This window comes from Asterias rubens, chromosome 9 (assembly GCF_902459465.1).
Source record: "Asterias rubens chromosome 9, eAstRub1.3, whole genome shotgun sequence".
Taxonomy (NCBI): Eukaryota; Metazoa; Echinodermata; class Asteroidea; order Forcipulatida; family Asteriidae; genus Asterias; species Asterias rubens.
The window spans coordinates 14,286,156-14,310,500 of record NC_047070.1 but is presented as its reverse complement, the minus strand read 5'-3'; the positions used below and the strand labels follow the sequence as shown (position 1 = coordinate 14,310,500).

The 24,345-nt window shown below is 38.3% G+C and overlaps 1 protein-coding gene across 2 annotated transcripts; it reads right to left on the bottom strand.

Annotated features, from left to right (window-relative positions):
- Positions 1–279: 279 nt before the first annotated feature.
- LOC117295035 (corticotropin-releasing factor receptor 1-like) lies at positions 280–23,971 on the bottom strand. 2 transcript variants are annotated; one of them, XM_033777598.1, is made up of 12 exons: positions 23,384–23,971; positions 7,965–8,121; positions 7,120–7,242; positions 6,571–6,644; positions 5,191–5,273; positions 4,598–4,727; positions 3,758–3,920; positions 3,431–3,494; positions 2,687–2,765; positions 1,964–2,064; positions 1,455–1,650; positions 280–780 (listed from the first exon to the last, which is right to left on the bottom strand). In XM_033777598.1, exons 1-12 carry the CDS (start codon positions 23,387–23,389, stop codon positions 445–447), a joined length of 1,512 nt encoding a protein of 503 aa, XP_033633489.1. In that variant the 5' UTR covers positions 23,390–23,971; the 3' UTR covers positions 280–444. The 2 variants fall into 2 exon arrangements, with proteins under 2 accessions (XP_033633489.1, XP_033633490.1); XM_033777599.1 differs by having other exon boundaries at positions 1,467–1,650.
- Between the last annotated feature and the right edge of the window lie 374 nt (positions 23,972–24,345).

Here is a 24,345-nt window from a genome sequence, read left to right as displayed (position 1 = left end):
CATTAATTCAAGAGTCATAAAATAAATGGCCAAGTTCTTAGATGTGCACCCTTCTAATTTATCAACAGTTGATAACAATCAGACAGTGTACTCTCCGATTAGTGTTTCTTCCCTTGAGTTGTGTACAAATGGGAGACTTTCTGGGACGATAGAGGGCAGCAGACTTACCGGGTAAATCCATTGTTCTCAGAATTATGCGCATGTTCAGAACTACGTAAACAATGGAAATTTACCCGGTATGTCTGCTGCCGCCTAGCGTTGGAAAGTCTCCTATTGTGCTGGTTTGGCAGGAAATTCTGTCCCCCATACGTCGAACTGTGCACAAACTTCTTCTGATAGTGCCCTCTTTTGAACCACCCCGTGTTAATTAATGTTAATTAAAAACCTGTCTTTATCCTTGGGGCCCAGTCTATCTACGCCCCCCCCCCCGATGGCATCACCCCTCTACACGTCTTCGGGCTCGTTGGTACTCAGCCTGACGTACCCGCGTATACTCCCGTACGACTCTCCCGCAGCCAACGGCACTTGGTTCTCCATGATGACGCACATCTCCCTCTGCTGTGATTGGTTGACGTTAGAGTTGACGTCAGAGGATAGCGTCGTCTCGATCTCGTCGCCGTCTTTGACGGGACGCTTCCCGCAACTGTCGCTGGAAGAGTGTGACTTGCTGTGCCGCGGGGTGGCGCTCTTGCTGGAGCTACGGGATGACAAACGGACGGAGTATTTCATGGAAGACTTGTATCTCCATTGTCGGTGACGATTCTTCAGAGCTCGTCTCACCTAAAATGGAATTAAGCACGCATAATCATATAAATTATTTACGTCTTTATATCAAAGTGTATACCAATCTAAAAAAAACAACACATTTACGACCCTCTGAAAGTATTAGCGAACAAAGTAAACCATTGACACAGCAAAACAATAACTAGGCACTGCAAATTATTTTAAACCTCGATAAACCCTAAGATTTTGTAAAATCATACTATAAACATCAGTCACCCTGTAAGCATTTACTGTCAATAGCAAACCATGGTAAACCCTTTAAGGACAATTCAAAATACCATGCAAATAATATAAGGAATTGTCAACATTAGCCAACCCTGTAAGCGTATTAATGGTAGCAACAGCAAACCCTAATCAGGTAAGAACTACGAGGCTAAGTACTAGTAAACCATGTAAGCATAAATTGCAAGAATTGGTAAACCAAAACATGGTAAGCCGTGCAAGCATTGGTAAACCCTAAGCTTTGGTGAACACTACAAGCATTGGTAATCCATGTTAGCATTGGTACACCTTGTAACGTATTGGTAAACCGTGCAATCTTTCGGCGTAAAACCCCGCAAGCATTGCAAACCCAACAAGCATTCGTAAAAAACATGCAAACATTAGTAAACAATTAGAATGTACACTGCAAACATTAACAAGCACTCATTAGTAAACCATGCTGTCCGTACCTGATCACATACCTCAGCATTGCAGAAGACATAGAATGTACTGACAGCCAGACCCTGCACGGAGGACACCATCGTGCCGAAGAAAGACACCACGTACATTAACTTGTACGGTGGCTCGAAGACGAAGAGTATCATTGGAAGTGGGTAGTAAACACCTAGGAGTAGGATTAGCACAAAAGTTGACTTCGCTGTCCGCCTATGTAAAAAACAAAATAGTGTTTTAAACAGAAAACACAACAGAAACAACAATATGGAACGGCGATAATGTACAGTGGTATTACCAATCGTCCTTCAGATGGGAAGTAAAGCCGTTGGTCCCGTGTGTTGTGTTGTGTTACGCACGTAAAAAAAAACAGTGAACTTATCGAAATAAGAAGGGGGTTCGCTCGTGTACGCGCCACCCAAAACTCTCAACTAATGAGGGGGCTTCCGATCATTTGATCATCTAGATTGCTCTGTATTGTGACTTCTTATGCAAGGAGTTGTTTAAGTTCAACACAATTTCTTACCATGATTTCTTAGTGGACTCCGATATGCCCGTTCGGACGTCGTCAGCCTGAAGCTTGAGCCAAAGTATCCGCATGACAACGATAACAACAATGCAATTAATCTGAAAAAGTCAGACAGACACAAATTTCACTCTCAAAATATTTACTTCTTGTTAATTTGTGTTTTAATAGATGTTAAATTTGCATCGGGGATAAAGAATATTAATTTTTGCTTTTTACCCATATACACCGATGTATGTAGCACTGTATACTCAGTACTTTCTCGAGTCCTGTGGAAAAAATCACAGGCATTTTACTCGGGTGGGATTCGAACCCACGACCACTTGTGTTTTGTTTGGCAAAAACTCGGGCTGTGACGTTGCAAAAGAAAATTCTTCTGGACCCAATTTCATGGCTCTGCTCATCGTAAGCACAGAATCGGCGCTTACGGAAGCATGGAATTCTGTGCTTACGGCAAGCGTATTTCACGGGTTAGCGGCGAATTTCGGCTTCTGCGCGTGCGTACTCCACGTTACTAGGCATTCTACGCTTACAAGGCTAGCACAGAAATTCGGCGCTTGCACGTAAACGGGGAATCGTGATCGTAAGCTAGGAATTCGGCGGTAAGCATAACCATGAAAGTCTATACCATTTCAATAGATCTTGTAACGTATAAGAAGCCATACCTCCTTTGTAAAAATCAATAAGAAACGCTTCTCAACAACATGTACAGTGTTATCTTACCAGAAGAGCTAAGAATATAGGCCCAACAATACAGATGTAGTTTTCAATCGCTCCATTGCCAATCTGTAGCATAAAAGTTCTGTAAAAAAAAAAAAAAAAGCAAATAAGAGTGGAAGTTTTTGTTAAATAAGAAACTTTCGTAGGTTTCGTTGTTTATATTGTGCTGTTCATGAGGAACAGGTTTAAAAAAGGAACACTAATTGTAATCGATAGTTATTTTTGTTCTCTGTTGTTTAAAAACGCTAAAATCGCAAAAAAAAAAACTTGTAATTAAAGCAAATCACTTCAAGTCAAGGGAATTAAAAAAGTTTCAAGGGACAAAAAAAAATCGTAAGAAAAAAAACGTGAAGATCACAGGTTTATATAAAACCTTTACACGGTCTAATGGTGATGATAGTAGAAAACATCCCTTGAAATAGATTTGTCCGAAATGTCACATTTGATGAGAAAAAAAGTAAAAATAATTTCCCGTTTGGAGTTGATAGATCAGTGAGCGTTTTATTTAATTTTTTTATCGATGTCATGCAAAATGTGATATTTTTCTCGTGACCTAGATGGCCGATCGACCTCAAACTTCTACAGGTTTGTCAGTTTATGTTTAAGGTGGATTGCATAAAAAAAATTACACTGCCAGCAACTGTTGTGATAGCAAAAGCCAATTGTGTAATGTTAATTTTAGAACTGTCTTCAAAAAGATGTGTCTTCCACGAGCCCCTTTAATATGTTTGACCATTTATCTCTCACCTGTCGGCCGGTGTTGACACGTGTGCAGCAATAATCCAAGACACTACAAGAACAGCTGGTACTCCTTTGTGGTAAAAATGGAAAGTTATTCATCAATTTACCATAGCAATAATAGGGGGCTTTGGTAGGCTTGGTGGCAGCAGACTACCCAGGTAAATTCCTATATCGCAAAGGCTTCATAAGAACTTGTCAAAAGTTTAATATCTTAATTACTAAAGTTGTCATAGTTTTGTTATATTATTACTATTATCTAGTCTCCTAAGCAGTAAAAACGTTTATTCGCCGATTATGTCTGTAAATAATAGCTCTTCTAATAATAAAACTTACCCCATCCGAGTATAAACCACTTCACGAAAGCACGCCCTCTTTGCTCCCCTGGAAACGGCGTCGCGACCAGGACCAACAGAACCCCGCCCTCTACGAGCATCCAGAAGAAGTTTGCTACGACAAGATAGACTAACAGAGCACTGATGATGTTCATCATTATGGGCTGTGTGGAGCAGAAATGTGAAATATTATTTTCATTTATACACTGCAAAGACTTGGGTGTTAGAATTCACACCATGGGTTTTGTCATGTCACATAACATGGATACCCATGAGATAATAAAAACTAACGCCCTAAAAGATATGATTGTGTTACTTTAACAAACAAGTGTCGTGGCGCATGGCCGAGTGATAAAGAGTCAAGCTCTGGTATTTCTGATCAGCAGAGTGTGGGTCCGAATCCCAAGCTGTGACACTTGTGTCCTTAAGCAAGACGCTTAACCATTGCTTATAAATGCGCTTTATAAGTCGTGTTTGTTTGTTATTATTCGTCCTTCGGATGGGACGTAAAGCCGTTGGACCCGTGTGTTGTGTAAACGCACGTAAAAGAACCCTTTGATGTCAAACAATTAAAAGTCAAACAATTAAAAGTGCACGTGTTTGAGCGCTGCGCACGACGCTCAGCCAAAGATAGCTCTTCATTTTACCTCAGTGAGGGGACTCTGTTGGGCTTGTGACGTCATGCAAGGAGGTTTATTAATTAAGATGTCCCTGCAACTACGCCCCCACAACACCCTTAGCAACATTCTCTTAGCCAATGCTGTAGCTGCCAATTCGGCATTCATAATGATCATGGAGGTAGATATGATGAGGAAGGCCTATCAAGGTTAAAGAAACTCACCGAATCTCTCAGAAGATTTTGTTGAGATGTGAAGAAGGCAACGAGGAATACCACGTGATATAAAATGAATGACGTAATGAGGTTCCAGTGAATATGATACTGGTAGTGTCCTATAGTCCGCAGGGAAGACCTGAGTAGAGTACAATGTTTAGTTTGAGTGCTTTAATTTTAATTGTGAAGAACCGCCAATAGGAGACTTTGAAACGCTAGGTGGCAGCAGACTTTAATACCAGGTTATTTTTTTTCTTCATTTTTTATGTAGTTCTGAACATGCGCAAATTACCAAGAGTGGGTCGTTACTGACAATGTTTTATACTATCATCTCCAGTGCTCATTTATACCTAGTAAGTTTTGTATGCATACATATATTTTGAGTTATTACCTTTAGTGTCCAGCAATCGATTTCACAAAACTCTTCTTAAATTGGGATGAATCCTAGTACTTAGGACGAGTTAAATTCCGCAACGTTAGGACGCTTTCAACCCATCCTAAGTAAGGACACTCGTCCTAACTCGAGATAGGATTAATCCTAGCGTTTCGTGGAAATCGGCTACAGTGCCATTAATAATAATAAAAATGACATCCGAACTTACCTTGTTAGGAGAAAAATAATGAAGGCGACAATACACGCCAGCAGCGATACGGAGTAACCGATGTACACAAAGAAGTTAAGCACCTAAGGTTAAAAAAACAAGAACACAAACAATATTGTGTGTTAATTTGGGCCTTCGCGAGAAAAAGGGAGAGTATTATAATTCGTGACACAAGCGAGACACTTAACCATGATGATTCGTCCTTCGGATGGGACGTAAAGCCGTTGGTCCCGTGTGTTGTGTAACGAGCGTAAAAGAACACAGTGCACTTATCGAAAAGAGAAGGGGTTCGTCGACCCGATGTTCCTGGTTTAATTGGCTGCATGTTGCACCACAGAACCTTGTAAACCATTACATAGTGCTTTTTAAAAGGAGTAGTTTTCGTAATTCAAACGTAGTCCCACATTACTTTGCAGGAAAATACTTTGAGGTTTTTTTTCTTACCAATTATGAATGTTCCTTTAATATTTCTACACGGATGCTAATCTTTAAAAAGCTTTCGAAGTCATTGCGGTCATTCGTCTATGTGAACTGCACCGCGAATTTCGCCTCGGGGCCCCCCTCGTGAGAGCAACAACTTCGACGCTTAATCCAAGAGACCCACGAGATTGGCAAAGTTTGATGAGAGAAAAAGGGAACACCAGTTTCTCGAGTTTTGATCGATTAAAAGCAACCTATTTAAGGATCGATTTTTCACGTTTGGTTAATCTTTTTGTGCAAACATGTTTTCCCGTTGGCATGCGGGGAGGGGGGGGGGGGTTAATGTATGGAGACTGGACTTGCTGGGTTTCACAAGTATTAATTATATTAATAACATTTGTTTCTTGTAAGAGTAGCTTTTATTCATGTACAGTTATCACAAAACATGTAATAATGACTGATTTACCAACTCGATCTCAGCTATATAATAGGTACGAATGTGTTGAAATTCCTATTAAAGGCAGGGTTAAATTTTGGCAATTATTGTCAAAGACATGTATCCTCACTTATGTGGCCCATGATATGCATAACATTTGTGCTCAATGCTTGACTTTTGGGACGCTTGGTAGCAACAGACTTTCTGGATAAATTGATTGTTTTCGGTAATGTGCGCATGCTCAGAACTACGTAAGCAATGGAAATTTACCTGGTAAGTCTGCTGCCACCTAGCGTTCCCATTGAAGTTGCAAGAAAGCCACCCTTGTTGCAAATAGAGTTTTGTGCTTCCAGATCTCAAGTTCAAACCTTTAGGTAAAACATTTCCTTCTTCTCTAAACCTACATAAGTTCAAAGGGGTCGTTTGTTTTAAGTCAATTGTTTGGTCATTAATTTTTGAAGTGGTTACCAAAGGTATCCGTCACTTTAATAACTGTTGAGGTGTTTGAAAAATGGTCGACTCACCACATCGCTCGGACATCGTTCCGGCTCTAAATATACTTGTCCCCATTCACCTCCATCTTGGCACACCCTCACGGCTGCATGAAGACCACAAATTGATACCAATTAACATTATCACATCGACAATTCTTGAATGCATCAGTAATGTAGTCTTGATTCAAGGCGTTATACAGATTTAAAACGCCTACTGTTGGCGTGCTCCCAACGCCTGTTAGCACAAAAACTTGCTAACAGGCAAATCTTGCGTCGCAGAAACAGGTTACAAGTAGAAATACCTAACAGTTTAAACTCCCTGCGACTGGTATCCCATCATTTCTTGCTATGAACAGAGATTTTCTCAGCATAATTTTTTTTTCTTAGGAGAAACTCTTTCAGAAGAATTTCTTGATTAATAACAGCTTTATGAAATAGGGCATTGGCAAGCCGCAAGAAATTGCTTAGCACGGACAAATCTTGCTTAGCCGAATTGGATTACCAGCCAATATGCCATGTCATTCACATTGCCCCGCTATGGTTTTGCTTATCAAATAAATTTCGCTTAGCAATTGTTACCTTCAGCACCACAAATGCTCTTCTCTTTCACGATTCGGACAGAACTTCCAAATGTTGTCTTTGGCCACGTGATGTCTTGTCCAGTTTCGTTCGAGAAGAATTGTGGACAGTTTGAACCAGTTCCTGTGGGAGTTTAGAGAGGACAGTCATGTGAATCATTACCCGAAATTCGAGCCCTTTTAAACTTTATCTAAAAGCACTGGACACCTTTGGTAATTGTCAAAGACCAGTCTCATCACTTTGTGTATCTCAACATATGCATAAAATAACAAACCTGTGAAAATTTGAGCTCAATTGGTCGTCGAAGTTGCGAGAGAATAATGGAAGAATAAACACCCTTAGCACAAGTTGTGTGCTTTCAGATGCTTGAATACGAGACTTCAGCCGAGGTCTCGAACTCAATTCAATTTGTTTAGTGAGAATTTACTTAATTGTTTCTCAGGAACTACGTTACTTCATAGGGAGCTGTTTCTCATTATGTTTTGTTTAATCAACAGCTCTCCATTGCTCGTTACCAAGTAGGTTTTCATGCTAAAAATTATTTTGAGTAATTACCAATAGTGTTCAGTGCCTTTAAACTCGTCTGAGGGTTCTAGATTTGAGTAGACATTTTAGTTGTTACATTGTCTGTATACATGTCAAACCACAGTTGACGAATGTTTGTAAGTCAACATCCCATGGGCACATCTTTTTGTCACTGTATCCGTTTCTTTGTTCCTGATTACAGTATTTCGAGGGCCTACAAACAATCCAGAGCTCAACGCTCTGTTCATCATAAGGGTGCACCCTTAGCAATTTATGTTTTACTTAGCGGGAGAACAACCCGCAGAAATGCGCACACTTACCGTTTTTATCCGCCCCATTACTAGCTTCAGTAGTTACTGCGTCCGTCAGTGAGTCACCATCACTTAGTATGGTCCCCATTTCGATGACGTCACCGCTGACGTAATGATGACGCAACACACAGATGAAGACCAGAGACGAAACGTATGCTAGAATACACTTTATAAAACAGAAAGGAAACAACCGTTAGTTTTGTGTAATGCGTACAAATGGATTATTTACTCATCTATTTTTACATTTTTAGAGGAACATTACATATAATTAGTAAGAAGAAGAAAACAAATCTTCTAAGATAACAGATTGACATAAAACATCCATTGAAATATTTCTGTCTGAAATGTCGTATTTGATGAGAAATAAAACCAAACTAGTTTCCCGATTGGAGTTAATCGCTCAGTGAGCGTTTTTAAATCGATTTCATGCAAATAATGTGTAATCGATTTTTCACTATTTTCTCGTGACCCAGATGGCCGATCGATCTTAAACTTCTACACGTTTGTCAGTTTATGGTGGATTACACGAAGTGCTTACATTGCCAGCAAATGTTTTGTTAGAAAAAAAAAAACAATTCTGTAAATTTCCTTTAATACCAAATGGATGAAACCTTACTATAATTCTTCCCACTAATCTCCCACGCATAGGGTAAATAGCAATAGCAAATATTGAGCAATAACGATTGTGTACAAAGCAGAAAGCCTTGTGGTGTCAAATTTTCAAACTGCTGCACAACGATATTGTGGGAAAACTGTGGTAGATTAAAAGGCACTGGGCCTAACTCAGTACTAGTCCTATGAGATATTCAAATTGCATGGATAGCAATAGCAAATATTGAGCAATAACGATTGTGTACAAAGCAGAAAGCCTTGTGGTGTCAAATTTTCAAACTGCTGCACAACGATATTGTGGGAAAACTGTGGTAGATTTAAAGGCACTGGGCCTAACTCAGTACTAGTCCTATGAGATATACAAATTGCATGGATAGTCCTAAGTTAGGACCAGTAACTGGTCCTAACTCGAGATAAGACTAGTCCTAACTTAGGACTAGTCCTAGGAGATATACAAATTGCATGGATAGTCCTAAGTTAGGACCAGTAACTGGTCCTAACTCGAGACAAGACTAGTCCTAACTCTTTGTGAAATCCACCCCTGGACACCTTTGGTAATTGTCAAAGACCAGATTCTCACATAGTGTATCCCAACGTATGCATAAACAAAAATCTGTGAAAATATGTACTCAATTGGTCATCGAAGTTGAAAGAAAAACGTCCTTGTTGCAGAATTTGTGTGCTTTCAGATGGCAACAAAATGCTTTAGGCCTGAAGTCCTTTACTGTTTTGAATGGGAAATAACCTCATTGTTACTCTTATTTTCTTCAATTATCAGTTTTCCAACCCCATTTCCTGTTATGAATCACAGCTCAACCCCCCCCCCCCCCATTTATAAACCGTCCTTAAACCTAAAAAAAAAAAAAAAAAAAAAAAAAGTCGTGACACTATAAAGTCACGAATCAACTAAAGCCAAAGAGAGAGTCAAAAGTTTCTCAAATGTGATTCATCAAGTAGTTTTTAAACAAAATAAAATAATACTGTTTACCAATGAGATTTTCATGCAGGATTCAGCGACGTGGGGGATTATGTGAGTCGTGATAGTATTTGTTCCAACGGCCGTTAATACTGATAGCAGTGTTGTTTCATGTTTAATGTATAAGGATGTTACTGCTATGATGAATAACCAGGCTAATTAAATCAATGGTTACGAAAATGACATACCAATGGCATAACTATGCTCTTATAATCAGGCGTAATTGAACAGTTTTTCCAGCACTGGGCTTTGGCTTTCACATTAATGCCTGCATGTAGCTTGAACGTATGAAGAAAACAAAACCACGCATGCATATGACAGATTTCCTGTCGTTGACATCAGTAAAATAATCATTAGTTAAAAACTAAGACAGTAACGCCTCATATTACTCAAATTAAATTTTGCATAAAAGCTGATTTGTTTAATTATTTATATAACCACATAACTTCGACGTAAAATATATCTCTAAAAATACTTTATACTATCGGAAGCTGCTATAGGCTCATAGCCAAAAATTGTTATTGCTGTCAATTTAAAAAAAGAAATTCTTGTAGGGCCTGCACCAAACGTAACCATCCCTCTCTCAGTGAAAAAAAAGTTGCAAAATGGAAGAAAATGACAACGAAGACATTGAACAATTTTATTATTCTTGTTAGACAGAGCCAATCCATGTTCTGATGATTGAGAGCGGTCTTTGCCTTAGGTAGGCATATTGGATATGGAGATATTAGAACGATAAATCAAGGCAACCTGACAAGTCAATTTACGCAGGAGTCGTCTGCTGACGGATCGCTCCTAATCAAAAACAGCTTCTTATTAAAGGCTCTGGACATGTTTGGTAATTGTCAAAGACCAGTATCCAAACATAAAAATAAATATACATAAAATAACAAATCTGGGAAAATTTGGGCTTTATTGGTCATCGAAGTTGCAAAAAAATAAAGAAAAGGACAACACCCTTGTTGCACAAATGTCTGTGCTTTCAGATGCCTGAGAAATGCTTCAGACCTGAAGTCTTTCTCGGATTCAAATATTTGAGTGAGTAATTACCTCTTTCTCAAAAAAAAAAAACGTTACTCCAGAGGGAGCCGTTTCCCACAATGTTGCATACTATCAACAGCTCTTCATTGCTCGTTACCAAGTAAGTTGTTATGCTAACAAACACTTTGAGTAATTAACAATAGTGTCCAGTGCCTTTAAGGAAGGAATCGTACATACACTCCTAATCAGAAACAGCTTCTTTTTTAAATGCCGGTTCAAATAAATTTCAGACGGCCATCGCTCGGATTGAAAGAAGTCGGTCGGGATAGGAAGGTTTTTTTAGATTATAAATTGCATAAATTAGACTTTGAATCCCTTAGTCCTTTTTGCGATAATATGAACACTAGGAGAGCGGTAATGTCAACCCGGGAAAAATAATCCATTACTGGAATACACAATCTGAGGAAACGTTTTTGAATCTATCTCTCTTAAAGACACTAGAAACTATTGATGATTTGTATTGTCAAAGACCAGTCTTCTCACTTGGTGTATCTCAACATATGCATAAAATATAAACCTGTGAAAATTTTAGCTCAATTGGTCGTCAAAGTTGCGAGATAATAGTGGAAGAAAACACACCCTTGTCACACGTATTAAGTTGTGTGCTTTCAGATGCTTGATTTCGAGACCTCAAAATCTAATTATCGAGGTCTCGAAACTCGGAAACTACGTTACTTCAGAAGAGCCGTTTCTCACAATGCTTTATACTATCAACCTCTCTCCATTACTCGTTACCAAGTAAGTTTTTACGCCAATAATTGATTTGAGTAATTACCAAAAGTATCCACTGCCTGTAAACCATATTCCTTCGAATGGAATTGTTTCTCAAAGGTACATTATCAACAGCTGTAGTCGTTCTTAAGTTTGTATGGACATTGTTTTTTGGAGTTTTACTAAAAAATACCTGTATTTTTGCTCGAAACAGGAAGATGAAATGAACCTCCTCTTTGCATGTATTGAATTCCTTTGTGAATAATTACACTGTGGATGAGGTAATCACTTTTTACTGTGTCAAATTGTCGACAATTTGTATGGAAACAACAATCCCATCATACTCAGTCATGGCCAATGAACTGAGAAACACACCTTTGTATATTTTTTTAATGTTGATTTCCGTGTTTGTTATTTTCATTGTCACATTTCACTGTTTTTTTTCTTCTTTAACTGCCGGCATTTTTCAAAGCCGCGGGTTCCTTTCTAAATAATAACAGAGTATGAGGTAACCACTTTTAATCCTTTCAAAATGTTGACTATTTGTCAGGAAATGGAAAAAATTATTCGAACTTAGTCATGGTCATTATGAAACAGAAATGCACCTTTTTATATTTTTAAGGTGGTTTCCGTGTTGCTTTTTTTATTCCCATACTTCCACGTTGTCTTTCGTCTTTGTAAACTCATAATGACCGACGGTTTTCAAACCCCCAGTTCCTTTCTAAATAATAACGTAAAGAATAGAAACCACTTTTTACATTGCCGAAATCTCGACTATTTGTATGTAAAAATTTCTTCGAACTAAGACATGGTCGCAAACAGACTTTTCTTAATTTGTTAGGGTGATTTCCGTGTTCGTATTTATTCCTTTTATACAATTTTACTGTCCATTGTGTCTGTGGTCTTTATTATCTGTAACCGCCGGCATTATTTAAACCTCGGGTCCAGATAGCATTAAACATGTCTGAATTCCTCCCGAGTGTACATTGCTGTTCTTTTTTTAAAAACCAATGATCTAGTCCGTCGTAAACACCCAACAAAATCCCCCAAAATACCTGAGAGGGTCCTTTCTTCACAAAGAGTTAGTTAAAAAGCACCCACCCCTTTCCCGTTCATCACATTGTCTTGCTTCTATAACTCCATAAAAAAAGGAAATCATAGCAAATAAGAATCGAATAAATCATTGATTAGTGATTTATATTCATTTAATGGTTTTATAAATTTTATTCTGGCTGTTAACCTTTTTTTCCTAAGCAAATATTTTTTGTGCTAAGCAAGTTTTCTGCTTACATGCTGTATGAAAATTCGGGGGCATAACGTCTGGCAAAATTTTGCAGACATTTTCACTGCGATGGCAAGTCCACTTACCCGAGACCTCTAAACATTCCCTCTTTGAATCACCCCCCCCCCCCCCCCATACTCAAAACACTCTATTCAGGCAGGTTTTACTACACAACAATAGACAGGTGTTTTAACAAAGAAATATGGGGAACACCAAGGGAAAATTGTAGGAATGCAAGGGCAAAATAACAACACAAAATAAGTCTATTTAACGACAAATAGATTGTAATTGCATTTTTTTATTTCCTGTTCCGGGTCCCGTTGAAGTAACAAGTTTTAGAGAGCTGTGTTGGGGTTTTTCGTTTCCTGAATTCAAAAGGCGAGAGACCTTTATTTCTCAAAGTCACAACCGGGGTTTTGTGCCATTTTGGTGAACTTTCGGCAGACCACGGTACAAGAAGAAACAACAGCTCTTTACACAATTGAAATAACTGTAAATAGTTATAACATAAGAGTTATTTAACCCTTCAGCCCTTTAAAGCCATTATACACTTTCGGTAAACAGTATAGTCCAAGTCCCACACTTCGTGTATCACAACTTATATATAAAATAACAAACCTGTGAAAATTTAGGTTCAATCGGTCATCGGAGTCGGGAGAAAATAACGGGAAAACCCATTCTTGTTTACGCGCGTTTCGCCGTGTCATGACATGTGTTTAAAATAAATCCATAATTCTCGCTAACGAGAATTTATATTGATTTAATGTTTTCTCAAAAAGTAAAGCATTTCATGGAACAATATTTCAAGAGAAGTCTTTCACCATTACCTTCTGTAAACCCTGTAAATTATTTGTAAATCTGTGAACTTTTTCTTTCTTTTTTCTGTACCGAAAGTGTATAATGGCTTTAAAGGCAAAGTATACCTTTGGTTTTTTGGACCGATTGATTGTTTTAGTCCTATATATGTAAATAGTGATATACATATACAAACATTCCTTTTCAAACCGTGGACACGTTTTTGGAAAAATCGCCCGGAATCCGGAGCGGTTATGTCCACGCAGTTAGAATAATCGCAATCTCTGAAGCTTTAATAAACAGTGATATTTGTTCCTATTATAACCGTATTACTTCGAAGTAAAAAGTTTCAAAAAATGCATTCTATAAGCTGATTTGAAATTCTTACCAAATAAGTGTTCATTGCCACCAATCTTTAGAGTCACTACACACAGACCCTTTAAAGCTCAAACACTGTCAATTGTTTGAGACACTATTTGTATTTTTTGTTTCAATGGATTCCGTACAGTCAATATTGTGTTAAGCCTTTTATACAAGGCTAAAAAGTAAGAATGTTTCAAGCCCCACAATGCGAAATAAGTAAATACACAAAACGGACGCCAGCAGAATTCCTGTACACGAAATTATAAAAGGGACAAAATTGTTGACATTTCTTAGAAAACGTGACCACATGATGAGATGAAATCTACGTAGATGGATAATTGGAATGAATGCACTGTTCCAATTCCTAAAAACAATTACTGTGTTATAAATTTAGGAGCAAAGACATCCTTACGGTAGCCTTGGATGGAGCAGTTCTTGGCCATAGAAGTAGTATACAATGCTCTGTCTCGGTCTAGCCTATTTCACTCCACTGCAGGGGAAAAGCCTTTTCACCAATTCTCCATTTTACTATTATCCTTAGCTATATGTTGCCAAGCAATATGTACTTAGTTCATCTCCCTATCTCTCTCTTTTACCATTGCAATACGGATGATATTAATGTCGTTGACTTCAATTCACCAAATATTTAAAGGCAGTGGACACTATTGGTAATTACTCAAAATAATTATTAGCATAAATCCTTACTTGGTAACGTGTAATGGGAAGAGGTTGATGGTATAAAACATTGTGAGAAACGGCTCCCTCTGAAGCGCCATAGTTTTCGAGAAAGAAGTAATTTTCCACGAATTTGATTTCGAGACCTCGAATTTAGAACTTGAGGTTTCGAATTCAACCATCTAAACGCACACAACTTCGTGTGACAAGGGTGTTTTTTCTTTCATTATTATCTCGCAAGTTCGATGACCGATTGAGCTCAAATCTTCACAGGTTTGTTATTTTATGCATGTGTTGAGATACACCAACTGTGAAGGCTAGTGTTTGACAATTACCAATAGTGTCCACTGCCTTTAACAAATCCATCAACACGTTCTGCAATAGTGACCATTCAACCGTGGTTCTACATTAATGTTACCTAGAAACGACGCACAGTCTTGCGTGCTTATGGGAAAATGATGTGCATGAATAATTGAAGAGGTGTCAGAAGCTTAAAACACAATCTTGGAGGAATTATACTTTACTTGTAGTGTGAAAATTAATTACTTGGATCTTAAAGGGGAAAGTATAAGGGGTACAGGCTTTGGGTCATGTTTAAGGTCACACAGTGCCGTCATCGTTGTCTAATGAGATTGGGAGTTCAGGCTTTGGGTACTTATGATGTCACATGATGACGTCATGATTGTATTGTAATGAGATCATGTGCTGGTTTTACAAGGAGTTTAGATTAATATAAACGGTGTATAAATAATATTGACTATTTTCATTACTTCATAAATGGGTTAAGTATGCAGCTTCCTCAAGCATACATACAGTGAGGGGAAACAGCAACTGGAGTACATTGATTACATGGATCCAGCAGGATCGCTCAGCATGAATGGCATGTGGTTTCGAGGGTCTTGTTTGTATTCTTAATTTGAACTTTTCCCCTTCCTTCTTAAAGGCACTGGGGTGGATTTCACAAAGAGTTAAGACTACTCTTACGAGTTACTCGTCCTAACTAAGGACTAGCCTTAAGTTTGTAATATCTCCTATAGGACTAGTCCTAAGTTTAGAACTAGTCCTAAGTTTAGGACTAGTCCTAAGTTTAGGACTAGTCCTAAGTTTAGGACTAGTCCTAACTCTTTGTCAAATCGGCCGCTGGACACATTTGGTAATTGTCAAAGACCAGTATGCCTACTTGGTGTATCCAAACGTTTGCATTAAATAACAAACCTGTGTAAATTTGGACCCAATAGGTAATTAAAGTTGCAAGAGAACAATGAAAGGAAAAAACCACCCTCGTTGCACAAATGTGTGCGCTTTCAGATGCCTCATAAAAGGCTTCAGACCTGAAGTCTCTTAATATTTGAGTGAGAAATTACCTCTTTCTAAAAACTACGTTACTTCAGAGGGAGCCGTTCCTCACAATGTTTTCAACAATCAACAGCTCTCCGTTGCTCGTTACCAATTTAGTTGCATGCTTATGCTAACAATTATTTACCAATAGTGCCCAGTGCATTTAACGATGTCCCAATCTCGCCATAGCTCTGGATCCTTCAGCGTAATTGGCGAAGATGGCATGTGCCGAGACGTCCGTTCTTGTTTGTCTTAGCATCCAATGAGGGCTTTTTATTTGTTTTATCTGGATGATTTCCCACTGAGTTGATCAAATTCTTTGCTTGTTAATCAGCGAGTCCATAAGAATAGCTAGAGATGGGATCAGCTCCTATACTAAAGGTTTTTAAGTTCTAGAGATAACATTGTTTCATCCATGACAGAGTTAAGTCATCACACTGATTGCATTTTTTGTTTTTAATCGGGGTCTTAATTGCACATTTATGAACTCAAACAGTGCGTTCCTTAGACTATCCTATTCGCAACACACTGTGATTAGTTTGGCTTTTGTTTGAACAAGTATCCATCGGTTGGTGATTGAAGTTAATTAGAACATTCGCTGTGAAATTGTCCATGTTCGTGCAGAAACGTTTCACAGATTCACTTTGTTTTCAGTGGACACTATTGGCAATTACTCAAAACAATTGTCAGAAAAGTCGTACTTGGGAACAAGTAACGGGGAGCGTGTGAGAAACGGCTCCCTCTGAAGAAACGTAGTTTTCGAGAAAGAAGTATTTTTCCACGAATTTGATTTCGATACCTCAGATTTAGAATGTGAGGTCTCTAAATCAATCATTTGAAAGCACACAACTTCGTGTGACAAGGGTGTTTTTTCCCCATTATTATCTCGCAACTTCTACGACCAAATGAGCTCAAATTTTCACAGGTTTGTTATTTTATGCATATGTTGAGACACAGCAAGTGAGAAGACTGGTCTTTGACAATTACTCAATAGTGTCCAGTGTCTTTAAAGGAGATTTAATATACATTATCAGTTTAATTACTCCAAAGTTTAAATATGACCAGAAAAACTTACTTTGTAAGAACGCTCCAGCTGTTGATAATGCATAACGTTTTGAGAAACAATAATATAATGTGGTAGCAAACGCTTCTGCATGAACAGTTTCTCAGATTATAATTATGAGATTTAATATGAGATTATCAAGCCATTATAATAACAGTATTTTCTTTTTACAATGTCGCTTCATTGGCTGAACGGGAAGTTTTGCAACTGTAGGTGACCACTAATGTCTTTTGCGCTGTGGCGTTACGCTAGAAATGTCTATTCTTAATGTTCTTATGGATATCTTTGTTATATCGAGGGTGGTATTCATGTTGAAACGCAGAATGTGCTTTGAACGAGGGACAATAATTCATCGCTTGTCTTGTTTTGTATCTGTTTTTAGCTTCTTTGGGGCACTGTGCTTCGTGGGCCCACCGGGCTGGATCTATCCATAGGGTATGGACAGTCTGTACAATCTATCTTATCGAGGCGATTCTATTCATAAAGTTATTTTCTTTGTTAATATTTTACTCTTACCCGAAATTTTGCAGTTATTTGGGTAGGGCCTATCGGAGTTGAGGTCATGGAGGATATTATACGAAACAATTCATAGTTTAATAAAGTTGAAGAGCAGTCTTTTCGCGTGTCATAGTTATTACCAGTCTTTAGATTATTTTACCTGTCTTTAGCTTCTTTAGGGAGCCACCTTGTGCTTCGTGGCCCCCGGGGCTGGATGTATCTTATTAGTTTGTTTCAGCGAATACATTGTGTTAATGATCTCATTCTTGCCTAAATTTTGCAAGGGGGTATTTTTGGTACGTACTTGAAGTCATGGTGGGAAAGTCGAAGTTGGACGTGAAGTAAACGTTATAAAATAAATATTCACTTAATGCAAATTTTTAATTGCAGAATTGACCCCAAATCTGCTTATTCTCGCGACTAAAAATTTGCATAGAGTGAATAATTATTTTTCTTCGCGTCCAAATTCGACACCCGACCATAACTTTAACTACGTATAACTACGTACCCAAAATACCCCCTTACCAAATGTCTGCAAGTAAAGGGTTGGATAATTAAACACAACAATTATTGTTATACCTCGGTAACAAAATTGGAAGTTTGATTGGTCGAGAACCAAGACGTGCCGTGCAACTAATACGCACCATCCACGGTTGCACAGCGCAGCGGGTAACATGAGCGATACTAACCGGCGTACATCAACTTCGACGACCAATCGAGTTCAAATTTTCACAGGTATATGCTATTTTACGCATATGTTCAAATTTACCAAGTAACAAGACTGGTCTTTGACAATTACCAATAGTGTCCGGTGTCTTTAAAGCTCTACAAAAACATTCCTTTGAGGGAAATTGTTTCTCCACATTTTAAACATAATCAACCTTAACAATTAGGTGTGGTTTCTAATTTGTGGAGTTATTACCAATGTCCTCCCTTTAAGCGGTACCTTGGGAACGGAAATTAAAACCTGACATATCCTATTTCAAAATTATGCGCCGTCACACACACACACACGTACACGTCCGCAGTATTTTTGAAAAATTACAGTCATTTATTTACTTCATTCAAGACCGACAGCACTTGTGTAAATTTCCTAGAATATAAACACATTGTTTACTTCAGAATGATCGATGCTCGTGGATACGTGATGCTAATTATAGATAGGCGGTTGTATTTTGACTCGTAAGAGGAGAACGTACACATTTATCAAACATATTTTGAAATGTTCCTTTTCTACGTAGCTCCAGAAGTGCCATATCACTGAGCTTGTTTAATTCGATAACCCACGAGTATCTGGATCCAACTGGCTTATTGAACCTTAGACGACATGTTGAATTTTTATTTTCAGTGTTTGTCATGGCAAATGATGAGCTCGTGGACCTAAAGACACAGGACACTATTGGTAATTGTCAAAGACTAGTCTTCACACTTGGTGTATCTCAAACCTGTGAAAATTTGAGCTCATTCGATTGCGAAGTTGCGAGGTAATAATGAAAGAAAAAAACACCCTTGTCGCACGAAGTTGTGTGCTTTCAGATGATTGATTTCGATACCTCAAATTCTAAATCTGAGGTCTCGAAATCAAATTCGTGTCAAATAACTTCTTTCTCGAAAACTACGTTACTTCAGAGTGAGCTGTTTCTCACAATGTGTTATACTATCAACCTCTCCCCATTACTCGTAATCAAAAAAGGTTTTATGGTCAAAATTATTTTGAGTAATTACCAATAGTGTCCACTGCCTTTAAGTTAGTTTTTGAGTTGGATTTGAAATTTTGCGTGGTGGAAGTACGTTATAGAAAGGTTTGCGGTAAAGCCTATGGGCTAAGCACAATAAGAAATTGCTAAGCACTCACAAATATTGCTGAATAGAAACGGGTTACAAGTCAAAATTACATTAAGTTTACATTGTTGTGACTGGTTTCCCACTCAATTATATGTATTTTCTGCAAAGTGCAATCACCATCATAAAACCAATCCCTTCGTGACCAAAACGCATCACTGCATTAATTTTGATCACTTAGCTCATGAAATGTTACTCCAGTGAGACTTTAAAATAAATATTACAGAAAACCACAAGCCCATCGTTAAATCTGATGAGCGTACTTCATATCATGCGATTAAAATCCCGTAACATATCTCACGACGACGGGTTTAGGTTTTAAAGGCACATGGTAGTTGGTTATTTATTCCAGATAATTGTTAGCATGGAAACTGACTTGGTAACGAGCAATAGAGAGCTGTTGGTAGTATAAACATTGTGAGAAACGGCTCCCTCAGAAGATATAGTTTAAACAAAGGGCAATTTCTTACTCAAATAATATTAGACTTCGGCTGAAGCCTTGCATCTGAAAGCGCACAAACAGTGCAACAATGGTGTTTTTCTTTCAATATTTTCCTGCAAATTCGATGACCAGTTGAGCCCAAATATTCACTAGTTTATACTGTTGGGCTACACCAAGTCAGAATACTGGTTTACAGTTACCAAAAGGTGTCCAGTGCCTTTAAGTGTCGTGCTCATCTCGAGAGAAAAGAGCGATGGGCTCCGGGGGTGAACATCAACCCCTTGATGTCACGCTTCATGCTCGCCTACGAATCCCCCCTCAGATACCTTCGGGCAAGTGGAAAGAGACTGTGGGTGATTTTCTTTTTAATTAGCCGACTTAGTTTTACTGGCGGGGATATGCGTGGATTTGGGTGTTTTTATGATGAGAGTTTGCCCTTTTTTCTTGCGTCACTCTGACGGTTCCTGTATTGTCTAAATCTATTTAATTATCATAATCATTTTTCGGAGATGTCGTAATTCAATCAATCAACTAAAACATGCCAGGTTTATTCTTTTCAATTTATGAAACGGTAAAAGGGTTAGAATATTCCTGCATGCTGTAATATGTAATTACAATTATCATATACGGTAGATTTGAAACATTATGAATGGAAATAAACATGAAGTCATAATTCAAGCAATCAGCGGAAACATAATTAATGTCAGGTAAATTCTTTTCAACATTATGAATGAAGATAAGAATGCGTTGAAGTCATAATTTATGCAATCAACGTGAATATTTTAATGTATGGTTTTTATTTATTCATTTGTTGTTGTTGTTGTTTTTTTACAGTTCTTTCACACAGCCTGTGTTTGTTATTGGTGTTTTTGAATAATTAATTGTCTACGTGTTTCCTCGTGTATGTGGGCATTTTTATCTCTCATGTTCGTATAACCCTCTGTGTGTATGAGCCACACACACAAAACCAAACAATTTTATTAACATAAGTTGTATAGAGAGACTTGTGCCGCCATCGCTAAAGCGTCTTTAACAAACATTACATCACTCTTGAAATAAATTACAACATAAAGTGTCCATTAAGTACCTGTTGTGGCAGTCAAAGTGGTGCAATATTCCATTGATTGAAATGCTGGCAAATCTAGATCAGACCGATCAGTTCAGACAGAATGCACTTATTTCATCACCATTAATCTCTGCGTTTTGAGTCATGGAAGCATGTTTTAAGTACAGTCTGGCGCCTTGTCGTATTCAAAAACACCAATAACAAACACAGATAGTAGAATGTGTGAAAGAACTGTAAAAAAAAAGGTAAATGAATAAATACAAACCAGTATTCCCGTTGATTGCATAAATTATGACTTCAATGCATTCTTATCTTCAATACGGGGTATCGGTCTTTTACGAAAAAAAGTTTCGCAACACAATGCTTTGGCGTACGAGGGGAAAAACTTTTACAAAGATTTTTGTGTCTTTCTTACTCTCGTCAGGGGCGAACACAATGTTCTGTGTATTGTTGAGTTCACTGATTTTGTTTAATGGGGATTTTTTCTTGCGGTGTAATCGATTGTGTAACCCATGACCTTGCCTTACGGCTTGAAACTGTGACACAGCGTCATGTCAACAGTTCTGTCAGTCTTTTCCCTTTTCCAACAACAATGGCAAGCGAGTAAAAAGGGGAACTTTCGGGGTTGGTCGAGCTGTCGAAATAATCCCTTGCGACTGCAATTCACAGTACTCAATATTGCGAAAGTGTGCAGTACATTGGTATGTATATTAGACCTTTTAGATCTTTAGTATACCTTTGGTTTTTGGTTCAGAGATTTAAGCTGAGAGAAAGGCTTCAAGAATCTGAAATCACACAATATTCTATGCAAAAAGTGTTTTGTCTTTCTCTCGATATCTTTCTTCCAACTTCGATGCTTAAGTTTTACCAATGGAGAATATCGTTCGACCAAACGTATACCTAAACGTATACCGCAGTCGTTCATCTTTAAGAATGATAAACACTTCGGGTTCAACCAGGATCGATGACCTTAATACCCTTGGTAATAAATTTTAACATTTAAGGAGCTGAATGAGCTCGGGGTATCTGATGCTAATAATCGATCTTAGTCAGCCACTGGCCCTGTTCCACTCTTATAAACTGAATGCTCTTGGGGTGGTATGGCGGGACGAGCGGGTGGTGGGGTTTGGGTTAAGAAGTAAAAGGGCTCTCGAAGGGGGGGGTGGGGGTTAGGGGTCAGGTCAGTATCATCAATTCTCTCATGAACCCTAACTATGAACAATGTAAAGAGAACTGGGCCCAATGTCATGGCACTACACTAGCCCTGGCGGCCTTACACTTTCGTATTGTACTACAGTGACGGAGAAAGTGTCCTATATAGGGCTAGACACTACACCACCCTAATCTGTGCTTAGAGCACTGACTATAGCGCGTGTTTCTGCGGACTATGAGAACAGTGCCAAGATATTTTGCTGTCTACTTTTATAGGACATAGGACATAAAAGGCATAAGAAAACTTAATTGATCTCCAATACGAAGAAATTGCATTGCTCTTACAGGTTTTTTAAAAGCACCACAAAGGGCATGTTCTGACTGCTGTGGTTGAGCTTATGTTATAGTAAATTGGTAAAAAGGTACACGTTCATGGCCTCCGAAACGAACACAAGAGAAAGCAATGATAACATTCATTTCAGTGTAAATATTTCACCCAAAAATTTGGTTTGGGTATTGAGTATAAACTTCATGTTTAGGTATGCTTTCACACTAATTTTAATCGTTATACCAATCATAAAAGGGACAATCACTTCTGTATTTCTTGGATTTCAAGCAAATATATATTTTTAATTTCGTTCTTTCAACTTGTTGACATTGTATTGTGGAAGAAATTGTTTAATTTGGCTTAAACAGTAAGTCAACAAATCACTAACGTGTGAGGGTTTCTGAATAGGCAAGCTGGTTTTTTTTAATGATCACATCCAATAAATCATTTTCAAAATATGTAAACAAAGAAATATACTAATTGATGCATCAATAATAAATCATTACATGCGTTCACGTTCCGTTTACATTGTTTACCAACAATTATCTCATTTACATGCCTACTGTGCGCAACGTAAAATACAGCTGACATTTTCATAGGTTGAATAAAGTTAATAATATTAGATTCCAACATTTATGCAAGAAGAAAGAAGGAATTTTCAGCTACAGATTTGAACTAAGCATCGTAAACACTTGTGAATGTTAATGTATAGTGTTCACGATGGTGTTTGCCCAAATTCGCAATATTCACGTAAATAGTCACGTTAAAATAATGTTTGCGATTTAGGCCCAAATCGTGAATATTTACTCTCTAAATGTAAAAGGGTGAAAAGCACCACTCTTTACATTTCGAGCTGTCCCTCATCATGGCTCGTCAAAAAGAGTGGTGGTTATTTCACTCTTTTAGAGGGGTTTCACTCCAGGACAGAGTGAAACATCACTCAAAAAGATGCAAACTTCAATCTAAAAGAGTGGAAGACCACTCGAAATAGAGTTGTCATTCATATGGCTCCTCAAAGAGTGTCTTTTCACTATTTTACATTAAGAGAGTATACGTGAATGTTCACGTAAAAATTTACGTATGATATTCAGGTAAATATTTACGTAAATGTCACGTAAATATTTAGGTAAAATGTTCACTTAAATATTTAGGTAAATGTTCACGTAAATATTTAGTTATGATGTTCACGTAAATATTCATACTCGTAACTGTCGTCATGGGTAACTTTCCCACCATTGACTCACCTTCATGCTTCCAAACGCCTAAACGCTCTCCTCGCTTCAAAACTTCGCTCAATCTCCACTTCACTCTGGACAATATTGACAGCGCACTCGGCTTCTTGCAACTTCAGCGGATATCAATTTCAAAACACCCAAAGTCCTCCACGTTTGTCGTGAATACTCTCACGATCGAGACAAGACAACGAAACAGATGAAATCCAGTGCTAGCTTTCAGACACTTTGTGTTCTTCTTCTCAACGCACATTAATTAAAAGGAGCTCGTGTGCGGAATAGTGGAGAAGATGATGTATTGTTGATCACGTACGGAGTGTATACGGCGACTTTATTTGCAGGTCCAACAACCCTCGTCGAGTCCCGAGTGCCGATTCCGCCAAAATGAGGAAGTTGCTCCTAATAATACTGGAGGCTCATGCCATGGCTGAGTGAGTAGGTGAACACAGTCCAGTCCGACGCTGATGAAAAGCTCACATCACAAGCCTTCCCTCGTCCCCAGTGGAGTTCAGTGATGTTTGGTTGAGTCATCATCACTGATCATGGTTGGGTAAAACTCCTGAGCATACACAAACCTGAAAGCAAGGCACCAACCTTCATTATCTCTGCAGATCCAAGAGAAGTGGTATGCACATTTTTTTTTAAGTCACACACTCTAGGAAGCGGATATGCCGACCGCGTCAACATGAGTTCGTGATGGAGGAAGTATAGCAACAATTGTCCCGCGGCGGTTTTCTTTAGAAGACAGCACGAACGAGAGTGCATCACAAGCTCTTCTTGTTACAAAATGTTCTCCATTTTCAATATTTTGTTCGGGTCATTATGTGTAGATGAAAAACGGAATACGCCAGGGGTCGTGATTTTGCTCTGGTTGGCCCGTCACAGCGAAAGTGTTATTTTAGCTCTGTGAGGTGGAATGCACTCGCCACCCTCAGTTTACATAAACAAAGTTTCTCTTAAAATAAACATCATTA